General features: G+C 41.7%; 2 protein-coding genes across 2 annotated transcripts; both read right to left on the bottom strand.

The window, feature by feature from the left end:
- Nucleotides 1–444: 444 nt before the first annotated feature.
- Nucleotides 445–1,866, bottom strand: LOC137995813 (uncharacterized). Its single transcript, XM_068841296.1, has one exon. The coding sequence runs from the start codon at nucleotides 1,864–1,866 to the stop codon at nucleotides 445–447; it is 1,422 nt and encodes a 473-aa protein (XP_068697397.1).
- A 483-nt stretch (nucleotides 1,867–2,349) lies between these two features.
- Nucleotides 2,350–3,912, bottom strand: LOC137995812 (uncharacterized). The gene is made up of 2 exons (XM_068841295.1): nucleotides 3,098–3,912; nucleotides 2,350–2,770 (listed from the first exon to the last, which is right to left on the bottom strand). Exons 1-2 carry the CDS (start codon nucleotides 3,910–3,912, stop codon nucleotides 2,350–2,352), a joined length of 1,236 nt encoding a protein of 411 aa, XP_068697396.1.
- Nucleotides 3,913–12,500: the final 8,588 nt, after the last annotated feature.

Raw genomic sequence — 12,500 nt, 5'->3', positions numbered from 1 at the left:
GATCGACTCAACCACCAACGTGGCGGAGGCATCTGTACATTTATTAAATCTACCTTCAACTTCAAAGAACTTTCTAACCTTAATGATCCTGATATCGAGAGCCAATGGTTTGTCCTTCACCCTCATCGCTTAGGTATTAATTCCATCATTTTTGGAACTGTGTACCACCCACCTCAAAATGGCAACAATAAACTTCGGGCACACCTATTTCACAGCATTGATTCCTCACTTGCTGCTTATCCGAACTCAGGAATCTTAGTTCTTGGTGATTTTAACCACTTTGTCCCAGGAAACTTGTGCTCCTCTTTTAAATTAAAGAAACTTGTCTCTCTACCAACTAGAGGGAACAATACCCTCGACCAAATATACTCGTCACTTTCTAAGTATTGCGATGGCGCTTTGATTTTACCACCAGTTGGATTATCAGATCACTCAAGTGTTCTCTTACAACCTTCTGACGTCCAACCAACTCAACTGCAATCTACTAGAATCCAAAGGCTCAATATCAGAACTATATTTCGTTTCTTCTTTAAACTTGCGCTTCTTGGCCTGGTTTAGCAAGTTGTCCTTGTAGCGCAATGTCCATGCTATCACTCTTCTAAGACGTGTCCAAGATGAGAATTTGTCGAACATCTGGTTGACTGCGTCATCTTCTGTAGTTTCGTTGGCATAAGCAACTGACTCTTTCTTTAGTTCCCGGTCATCGGGTGGTACGACGCCTATACTCGCGGGTCGTTGAGGCCATGTGTCCTGCGGTTGCTGTAGGAACGCCGTCCCCTTTGACCACCTCTCATTGCTTAGAAACTCCTTTACCGTCATACCTCTAGAAGCTTCGTCTGCGGGTTTCTGTGCTGTGTCGCATCTCCATTGAGACGGGTCAGATTGGTTTAATATTGCTGACACTCGGTTGGCCACAAATACTTGAAATCTTTTATCTTGGTTCTCTATATAGCGGATTACACACGTGCTGTCCGTCCAGAAGGTTGATTTGGCGAGAGGGAGGTCGATCTCTTGAGTGATCATTCGATCCAATCTAGTCGCTAGTACTGCTGCTGACAACTCCATTCTTGGTATCGTCATTGCCTTAAGTGGCGCCAGTCTGGACTTGGCCATGACTAATGAACAATGTACTTTGCCGGTAGCGTAGATTTGGCAAAGATACGAAACTGCGCCGTAACCCATGATTGATGCATCCAAAAAGTGGTGTAGCTCGTACATCTTGATCTCTCCAAATTCATCAGGTAGCTTAAAAGATCGTGGTATAGAGAACTGCTTCATTTTTGGAAGCTCGTTCAACCAAGTTGTCCACTTGACTCTTTCGGTTTCGGGGATTTCATCATTCCAGCCCAAACCACGGCGACATAATTCTTGAAGGATCGCTTTGGCTGGTAGAATACATGGAGATACGAATCCAAGGGGATGGTAGACGGAACTGATGATCGATAGCAAGCCCCTGCGATTTGTAGGCTTGTTTTTGGGGATAATATCGAAGCTAAACGTATCTTCAGAGAAGTTCCATCGTACCCCGAGCGCTCTCTCTGATGACTCTATTTCGTCGAAATCGAGACTCTTAACCGACTGTGTTCTCTCAGACTCGGGAAGTGAGCTAAGTAGCCTTTTAGACTTTGATAACCACTTAGTGAGACAAAATCCTCCTTTCGCTAATATCTCTTGGAGGTCGGCAGCAAGCTCGATGGCTTCCGTCTCTGTTGCAACAGAGTGTAGACAATCATCTAAGTAGAAGCTTTTATGGACTGCATTAATGACTGACTTGTCATAATTTTCTTTGTTGTCTTCGGCTGTTTTCTTAAGCGCAAAGTTAGCACAACTTGGAGACGATACACTGCCGAATAGATGGACTAACATTTGATATTCTTCTGGCTCAGCTTCTAGGTTACCGTCCGGCCACCACAGAAATCAAAGATAGTTACAGTCACTTAGTCGAACATGGTTTTGATATCCGACATGAAGGCAATTGGCTCCTTACGGAATCGAGTCAGTACGCCGACCAGTGAATTGGTTAGGTCCGGCCCCTGTAAGAGCTGATCATTCAATGAAGCACCTTTGTACTTTGCTTGGCAATCGTAGACGACTCTAACCTTTGGTTTAGCAGGGGTGGGCAAAATGGGGTGGTGACACAAATAGAAAGATGGCTTACCCATGTCTCGCTCTTCTTTGGGGATTTTTCGAGCATACCCACTTTCAAATAGATCGTTCATAAACTCTGTATATTTTCCATGCAGAGCTGAATCTGCTTGCAGTCGCCTTCTCAGTAATTTCAGACGGTGTTCAGCTTGGATTTTGTTGGTCTCTAACTGTGGCAGGTAGTCTTTCCACAAAAGCGCTATTTCATAGTGGCCGTCTTTTAACTTGACAGTTTTTTTCCATTATCTCTAAAGCTCTTCTGTCGTTCTGTGAAAGGGACAGCTTGGACTCATATGTTGAGTCATTGAACTCTAAATTGCAATAGTTTTCGAATTGCTTGTTGAGACTGTCGCTCTGTTCGCTGGAGTCAGTGAAGTTAGCTTGTGCAAGATTTCCTTCATCTCTTCCCGAGGGTCCGTTTATTACCCAGCCAAATACGGTATGGGTGGCGTAGGGTCCACCATCATGGCTTTGCTTTACTTCTCTCGGCTGTAGTGCTGCTGGGCAGTTGTTTCCGATTAGGAGACCGATCTCGGCGTCTATTGTCCGTATCTTGACCTCTTCAAGGTGTGACCATTTCTCTACGTTTTGTTGCTGGCCGATAGCATTTTTGGAAACTGGTAGACTGGGACGAGAATACACTGATGGGAGGTTAACGCACGTTTCACCTTCCAAATCGAGAACTTCTAAGTGTACTTGAGCGCATTCTATTGGTTGACCCTTGCCATGAAGCGTTGTCAACGAGAGAGTGCTTTTCTTGCCTTTAACATGTAATTTACGAAGGAGACTATCTGTGCAGAAGGAGGTATTTGAGCCAGGGTCGAGAAAGGCATAAGTTTGTACCGAATAACTGCGGCCAATAGTGCGGACTTGCACAGGGATGATTGGAGGCCCCACCACTGAACCAGGACGAGTGGATGCCTCTGATGCGCTGCTACCTGTATGGACTTACCCGTTGGACTGTGAAGGTTCTTCCTTTCTTGAATTGGAGGCTCCCTTTTCATCTTCTCTCGAAATGCGGGAGGATGTTGTCTGTTCCACTTCATGAAGGAAAGTGGAATGTTTCTTCAGACAGCCATCTACTTTACAGAAGCTTTTCTTTGGGCACTCATTCACATAGTGGCCTTTTGTAAGGCAGTTGATGCAAAATCTCTTAGTTCTAACGAACTTGAATCGCTCCATTACTTTCATCATCCGAAAATCGTTGCATTGAGATAACCAGTGGTGTTTTCCACAGGATGGACATTTCACATTGTTCTTAGCTGGGGAGAGGGTTTGCGGTTGTTGCGGTGAATCCCTCTGGGCTTCAGAAGCAAATGCCTTAGCTCCTCCTCTTCGAGTTGGATGCAGATTGGCTGTATTGTGTGGCTTTGGATCTGACAGTTTTCCGAATATGGGATGGCTTGCCACTCTTGAACATGTTGTTACAAATTCCATCACATCTGGAAGATTAGCATCTCTGTTTTCTTTGACTTGTATCGTATCGGCTACTTCGCGCCATTTTTGCCTTAAATTGTATGGCAAGCGTTCCATTATTTTGCGCAAGCCTTCTGGATTTACTAGTCTGTTCAGGTAGCCGATTTCCCTGAGTGTATTACTGCAACTCGTCAGTAGAATCGAAAATTTCTGGAGGGCTCCAGCGTCTTCTTTTGGGATTTGTGGCCCATTTGTAACAGGCTCTACAAACGCGGTAGCGATATGGTACGGCTGACCGTACCTTTCAGCCAGTAGCTCTCTAGCTTTAGCGTAACCAGTTGTTTCTGGCATGGCAAGGCAGCTCCGGACCAGGTCTCTTACTTCACCAGTGGTGTATTGCACTAGATAATACAACCACACGCTCGAACCTTGAATCTTCCGCTCTATGAGGTGCTCGAATGCTCTAATAAAATCATTATATTCTGTAGGGTCCCACCAAAGGTTTGCAGCTCAGGCTGGGATAGTGTGAGGGCACTTATTAACTTTCTATAGGTCCTGCTTGCACAGGTTCTGGTTGAACGGAAGGCATAGAATAGTTGCGGTTATGTATTGCTTGTTCTTTTGTCAATGGAGTTTGCAAAGGTGGAGGTTCGGACTTAACTTCGTGCTTCATTGTGGTGTTGGTATCACATTCATAATTCTGCTTTACCGCTTCGGCTAGGGCCTTTTCTTTAGCCTTTGCCCTGGCCAGCTTAATTTCCAGCTCTAGCTGTGCTTTTCGTTGGCGAATTTTCAACTCTTCTACTTCCATTTCTTGCAGCTTCGCCAGGGTATCGCTTTCTGCCTTCAACATGGACTTCTCAGCGGTCGCTTGTATCAAACTCAACCTTGATGACTTCCGAGACGACACGGAATTTGAGGTAACCTTGGAACCTATCTGACTGATGGAGTCTTCTGGCCTAACATCTACTTGTATCCTTTGAACGAGACTAGACGCTTCTAATGTCGCTGACCATATGTCTACGTTTTCACAGACCTAAGCAACCTGCTCTTTGAGGGACTCATAATAGGCCACAGAGTCGTCGATTAAACCCTGTTTGATAAGGTGGCAATGATATGCGTCATGGGCGACTTCAAAGGCTCCGAAGGCTTCATTCAGTTCTGCCAATTTTCGATGGAGTAGTTCTTCATTCTCTTTATTTTTCATGAGGTGGATTATTTCCTTTGATCGGTTCGTAATCGCAGCTTTCGCGTGACCACGCGCTCTTCGCAATTCGGTTTCCATTTAGCACTCTTCAGTGGATTATCGAATCGGAAGTAATAAATCTGTCGACAAGATAGTGTTTGGTGACAGGATGTCGTGTCCAAGTATCTGATGTCGCACTGTTGTAATCGTATTCCTTGAACACAATGTACCTTTGCAGACGTGATGCGGTCGAACCAGGCTCTTCAACAATATAGCCGAATACGAACTAATGTAACTGCCCGGAACTAACGGAGGTTGCCAATATTCCAAAGCTCTCAAACAGTCACAGGATCTCTTGGTACAAGATAGAATTTCGAACTCAACGGATTGATTCAAAGTGATTTGATATACGGACAATCAGAAAAATAATCAACCAAGGCTGTGTACAATGTTATTGCTATAATACTGATGGTGGAGTTAACAAATCGAAATCGAACGGTAACAAATAAATCTGTAGTTTGTACAGGATAATGTTCGTAGTCTGGATGATAAAGGTTTACAGATGTAGAAGCCAACTGTAGTTATTCATAAGTTGTAGTTCTCAGATAGATTGTAGGTTGGAACTGAAATAGGATATTTAAGATACTAACAATTATTATAGATTCTAACTTGTCTTAACATAAAATAAGCTTGATGCGTGGCATGATACGACAAAAAATAGAAACAACAAAGGCTACACATGCCTTGCATGAGGCTTAATATGGACGTGTAGCGCATAGTTACATATCCACTTGCATACGGCATATATATAGTGGACGGTTACAACAATATCCTAGAGATTTTAAATCGAAAAGTGTTGTGTCGAAAGCTAAAGAAAATACCTAGATATACGACTTAAATTACTATAGCTTTGATAATAATACAGTAAGAAAACGACGAAAACGATCATCATTTTGACAAGGAATTTGACAAATGCAACACTTGAAAGGTTAGGTCAAATAAAAGGATAAAAAACTTACATACTTCGGTTTACGCTTGTACCAATGGAGACAGGGAGAAGGGTAGCAGTAGCAGGTTCCATAACCTTACTGATAGCACGAGTAGCAAATTTCTTCTTTGACTATGAGAGATTCGCCTAGTATTTATTTCGTATAGGACGTGATCCGAGTTTAGGTGTAGAAGAAGTTGGGTATTTGCACATTTCCTCACGATTATTCCTATGCCCTGGTGGGCGATCTACGCAAATTGTTTTTGTGAGATTCTAACACGTTCCGTAGCTGTAATCAAACTCTAGATGATTCGAATAAATGAGAAAAGTTTTCTGAAAACTAACAGTTATCATTACGCCATGCATTCCATCAGCCAAGAGACTGCATCACTTCAGGTGTGTGACATTATGAATAATAAATTAATACAGTTTTTCTAGTATTTTTAAAGTGTAGATGACACAATGCATATAATTACTGAACAGAATATGGCAGTGAGAGCCAGTACTACAGGCGGCAGTAGAGTGCCGGTAACCAGCTTTTATTGAAACCTCTGACGTTAAGAGTACTTGAGAGACTGATTATGGAATTTATAAGGAAACACTGTTGCAAGTGAAGGGGTTATCTAGCTGAGTTGTTTTTTTTTATTTTTTATTTTTATCTCCAGGCAAGAAAAAGTTTGCCTACCAAGGGTGTGGCTGGAAAAATGTAAATGTGAGTACTTGGTCAGTGGACACAAAGAAGTGGATTTTGAAGATTAATGACCTGTTCCATCAAATGTTTGGAGGTGACTTTCTTTCTTATACATACAATAAGAATCATGGAACCAGCATCAGTGATGAAGTGTCATCAAGTCTACTGGATTACAATCATGAGCACTGGGAGGACCTTTATACCAAACACGTTATCAATGACGAAGTCCTGAGTGATTTAGTTGATCTGCAAGGTGAAAGCAGCACCTTTTGTAACCCTAGACCCTGTGTAGAAATTGATGCACTCATTAAAAAGGCACCTAATTCCGTCTTTCGACCTGTAAAGTTGTGCAAAGACACAGATGACTTTTTGTCAGATGATTCATTGGTAATGGGACCTGTCTCTCCGGGTATTGCAGTTGATGTGAAAGAGGAGTGTAATCCAAGTGTTTGTGCAAATTTTGATGAATCTTTGAACAATGAATTATTAGTAATAGAACCTGACTCACCAGATGTTGCTGACAGCAAAGAAAAGTGTCATTCTGCCTTGGCTGAAGCCATGGCTAAAGCTACGACAAGGGCTGAAATAGCAGCATTATGTGGGTTGCTGCCACCTGTTTCAACAGCGTGTACCTCTGCAACACCTCTTTATCCCGTCTTTAGCTCTGCGTTGGATAATCCTTTTGATCTAGCCCTGCGCCCTTGTCAGAGTCTCGTTGATAAAGCTCAAACACTTTTTGGCAGTGAGAAGAGAAAAGGCAGCAACCCATCTGGTATCAAAATACCAGGAATGGGACAAATTTCTGAAAAAGGTTTGGCTATTGTCAAGAAATTCTGTGCCATAGTAGATACAAACTGTAAAGTGTCTTCTGAAGCAGACTGGCTGGCCCATCAGAAATGCTCTTCAGAGAATGTTGCATGGCTCCAAGACATTCTTTGGCACCATTCACCCACCACTGCAATCCTGACGTCTGGCAAGTAAAGTACGTTTCTTCTTTCTCAGATCTTGTGGCAGAGAGGTACATTGATAGTTTTGTTATAGATATTTCTATAGCCAAGTTCATTGAAGAGGCCAGAGAAAGAGGAAAGGATGACAGTCTGTACTTTCCATCAGAAGTCTATGAATGGCTGAAGTGCTGCAAAGAGTTGAAGCTAGTCAAGCTCAAAAAAGAAACTACCAAATTGAAGAATTTCCGCAACCTTAAACTTATCTTGCTACCAGTCCACATGCCAGACCACTAGGGTCTTGTTTGTATTGACCTGTCAAGTATTTTGATGATGGACTAACATCTGCTGTCCCAGTTATGGTACTTCCTTCTGTCAAAGAATTGTTAAACTTGCTTGCTGAAATGCACCCATCTCACCTATCACTCCAAACTCAGTTCTGGCAAGAGTGTCATAATTTTAAACGTTTTGGAATACCATCACAAGTTGCTGTGGACTCAAGGATGATTGGGACTGGAAGCTGTGGAATTGGAGTAATTTTGGCAGCAAAAGATTTCATTGAAAAGGGTTCTTCGTGCGTTGGGAACTTTCAGTGGCGCTTCTGCGATATGAACCTGCACCAAACAAATCTCATGTTACAGATTCTAAATTGGGCTGTGTAATTTTCACAATTAGACTCGGTTCTGTCTTTCTTGGGTAGGCAGCTCAATTAATTTTGATTTGTTGTTATCTGAGCCTGGACAGAATGTAACATTTTTTTATCTTCACATTTAGACTCGGTTCTGTCTTTCTTGGGTAGTCAGCTCAATTTTGAGTTGTTGTTATCTGTGGACAGAATATAATCTTTTTTAATCTTCACACTTAAACTCGGTTCTGTCTTTCTTGGGTAGTCAGCTCGATGAGTTGTTGTTATCTGAGGACAGAATATAGACTTTTTTAATCTTCACACTTAAACTCGGTTCTGTCTTTCTTGGGTAGTCAGCTCAATGAGTTGTTGTTATCTGAGGACAGAATGTAACCTTAAGACTCGGTTCTGTCTTTCTTTATCTTACGTAGTCAGTTCAATTTTGAGTTGTTATCTGAGGGCGGAATGTAACCTTTTTTTAAGCTTTACATTAAGTTAGGCTCGGTTCTGTCTTTCTTGGGTAGTCAGCTCAATTATTGTGGTATGATCAATCATTTAGGTGATCACCGTGGATTGCCTTTACTTTTTGGAATCATTACCAAGACAATGCCTTTCAGACTTATCACGCAGTTCCACAGCCATAAATGCTAAAGTGTCACCTGGCATGGGATTCTAAAGAACATTATACACAAGGCTAGAGTGCTCCACAATGACTTGAAGTCAAATAACACTGTTTTAGAAAAACGTGAGCAACAATGGAATCACGTTGTTATTGATTTTGGGAAGGCGAGATTTATGAGCAAACCGAAGCCATTGATGTCTTTGTCTGCTTCTGCACAGGAAAATTACAAAAAGCAGTACCCACACATCGCCACCGAAATTGTTAACAGAACAGGACGTCAGACTGTGGCGTCGGACGTGTTTTCACTGGGAAAAATTGCGCTTGCAATTTTGGACTTATTGCCAACTGCAACTGCCTATTCTCTGCGCAAGGCGAAACAAATGACATGAGACGATCCAGGAAAACGTCCAGCATTGCAAGAACTATCTGCTGCTCTATAAATGCAAAACTCTGTAAGCAGGTTAAAACGTTAATGTGCTGCAAACGTTCATTTTTGGGTCATTATTTTATTCTTAAATTTTTGTTTCAAATCGATGATTGCTGTTCCTTTCCAAAGAACGTGACGACAATTTGTTATGGAATTTTATTATCCTTCAGTTATTTTTCGCTGACTGAGGCTATGAATCCAGCTGTGTAAATAGGTTGTTCACTTTACCATCTAATTGTGTTAGTTTATTTCATTACTTGTTCTTAAATTTTTGCATTTAATTTTGTTTCTTCGAAAAATACTTTTCTTGTTATAATGATAAAGAAGATGTTTCGAGTTTGTTCACAAAAAGCGTGAAGACTATTTGTTCTATAATTTATTCTCGATTGTAAATTTGGTAAACAGGTTTATAACTTTACTTGAAAGCGAAACTGAGAAGTATATTTGAAATAAGGATGCGTTCTTTGTGGCCTCGAAACCCCTTAAACACTCGCGATGACGCTAAAAATCCTCGTGCGAACAGTCTGGGAAATGTTCCTTTTTATGTCCGGTGTGGTTATAAGTTTCTCACAGTAGCGCATAGTCCACAAAAAGGCGTCGGGGATAATATTATTAATGACAGCTTTCTCATGCTTCGCTCCAACTCGACGTGCAAACTGACGATTCATGTTACTGATCTTAATTACCTTAGCGCAGATTCAGTCTCCGCGAAGGGGATTAGTGTAAATTTTTTTCTTGGGCTAAGCTCGTCATGTATATTGCTACAGTCAGACAAACAGTTGCATCTGATTAACCGGAGAAGAGATTCTGGAGCAGGCGGCAAGTCTGTTGCAACAGGAAATACTTGATAATTAGGGAGTTTCCACCCCCAGTCTTCCATTGACATGCCTGCAACTTCTCCTACCAGTGCTTTACCTGTAAGTAGACGGGTAGGCTGTGAAATTGGGCCACTGCTGCTGTTGGGGGCAGATTCTGGGGCTTGATATGAGATGTCTTGGTTGCAAGTTTTTCGAAGTAACGCTGATATCTGATAGAGTTAACCTACCCCTGGTTTACCACCGAAACATGACAAAAGTGGTTTTTCACCTGCAGTGACAACGCCAGAAACAGCAGAATAGACAGTGTTAGCATTGACAACGAGTACGATTACTAGAACGAGATTTTACCATTGACTATAATATGCATGCGTTTTGCTCAGAACACGTGCTCAACTTGTTCTGGCAACTCGTTCCATGACGAGATTTCCTCCAAAATCCGAAGTGCGAGGAACGAGTTTTTGAAAGGTAAAGTTTATCTTTTGTAGCGGGTTATCTCTGCTATAGGTGTATCCCATAAGCACTTAAACTCTTCATCGAAACCCTAGGATGGTATTTTTGGGCATTTTTTTGTTTTGAATAGCACATTAATCCTCCTTCCTTTCTGTCAACATCGTGTCAAAATTTTAAACTTGAGAAGCTGTTGTGAAGTCGTACTCGTATGTCCTGCTTACACATTTTTTACAAGAACAACAATGAGTATGAGTACGAGATGGACTCGTTCTCGTACTCGTACTCGTACTCGTACTCATTGTCAATGCTAACACTCTCTAATGACAGATGAAGACCAACGTTAGCGTGCTCTTTGAAGTAAGGTACATTCTCAAGTTTCTTCAGGACTGTTGCCTTTCCAACTCCTTAGAGGCACGATGTTGTGTTGCATCCAGTGACAGTGTGAAGGAAAAGGAAATTTCTGCAAACTTCCTTACCCAGCTGTTCTTTTACTTTCTTCATATGCCAGACACGGGCACATCTCGAGTTTGCCTTTGTCTCTGGTCAAAAATAGAGGCCACATCCACCTTCGGAAGCATGATAACACAGAAGGACTGGCAAATCTGTGTCATCCCCAACTAGAACCATGGAATTCTTCCTGGCAGACTCTACAGCGGTTTTGACTACAAGTAGGTCGGCGTCACCATTTGCGAGGTGTGTTACGCATCCTACATTCTGGAGACAAAAATTTGGTTGTATCAACAGAATTGATAATGTAAATTGACCACCGCACAGGGATTCTAAAAGCTTATTTAGCATTAACATAAAGCATTCTTTATGGGATTCGAGAGATATTGCTCCTTCTTCATCATTAGACATGCTTATTTCCTATGCATGCAATACAAGTCGAGAACCTCTGGGCCATGGGACTCGATGGAGAAGAGAGCCTCGTCTTAGCCTCTGGTGTAACCTTTGCCCATAGTGCATCTGCTAATGATGGCTTTGGTGGCTGCCTTAACATAAATGGGTAGTCGAAAAGAGCTGTGGGATATGTGCAGAGTTCGTCCTGAAATAAGCGTCAACTTGTACTTGTACTCAATCTTTACGGAGGACTTGGATGCTATAGTGACTGTCTGGGCACTTCGTTTGAATGAGTAATCTATGGTTAACGTTCCCTTCACTGACGCTAGCATCTTCTCCCCAATGCTCTTGACTGTGTCAGCATTGACATTACTATCAGCGTTTACACCACTCATGATGTTCCTTAGGGTTGTGAGTAGCCAGACCACTGAGGATGGTCATTGCTTCCTTCATTTCTCTTGTTTAGACATATCTTTGTTCTGTTCTCCAGAATAAAATTAACTCCTGTCAGCTTTTGCATGATGTTCTTTGTTTCGGCACACGCATAAATGCAGGCATAGACAATAGTCAGATAAGACGTTGCTAGTCCGTTAGGCCCCTCCCTCTTGTCAAGCCTCCACTGGTTTTCAGGCTTCTCAAAAGAACCTGTTCCACGACTACATAGGTCTATGGATAATCCAGCCCAAAATCTTCTCGCCACATGAAGACTTGGTAGACATCCTGGTGGTCGGTACGCAGGTCTGTCATAGCTGAAGCTTGTTGAGTCATTAGAAAAACTTTCTTTTTGGTATGGTTAGGATATCTTCAATCGCGTATTTTTCTTTTTACTATCCAAACTCAAAGTTGAAATATAAACAAAATTCCTTCACTGTAATGGAAGGAAATTACTCTAGACTTTTTAGTTTTCAAATTGAACTAAAGCCCAAGATTTGCAGGACACACACTTTCTCTGTTAGTTCATAACTGGGTGAAAACATTTCCTTTGGTTTTTTCGAAAAATTTTCCCAATTTCATAAAATTTGATGCGATTCCTGGACATTTTGCTTTAACTTATGAGGGGAAAAAGATGAATTTACGAATGAGTTAGGACAAAAAAGAATATTACAATGTAAAGCGCCAAGCAATGAGTGAAAAACAGGTTTTTCACCAAGTTGAAATTCATTTTGGACGTCTCTGCTCACGTCAAATTACTTTTTCCTGAATAACATAATCTTGGAACATGACATTAGTGTTAGGTCTTTTAGTGTAAAATTGTCCTGTTTACGTTCTAACATCGCTTGTGGAAGACCATGTTCTTCGCTAAATAATTCACTCAGATAGCCATCTATCGACGACATTTCTAAAGGTT

This window comes from Montipora foliosa, chromosome 3 (genome assembly GCF_036669935.1).
Source record: "Montipora foliosa isolate CH-2021 chromosome 3, ASM3666993v2, whole genome shotgun sequence".
Lineage (NCBI taxonomy): Eukaryota > Metazoa > Cnidaria > Anthozoa > Scleractinia > Acroporidae > Montipora > Montipora foliosa.
The sequence above is the reverse complement of the archived record's forward strand: the minus strand, read 5'-3'. Positions and strand labels throughout refer to the sequence as shown.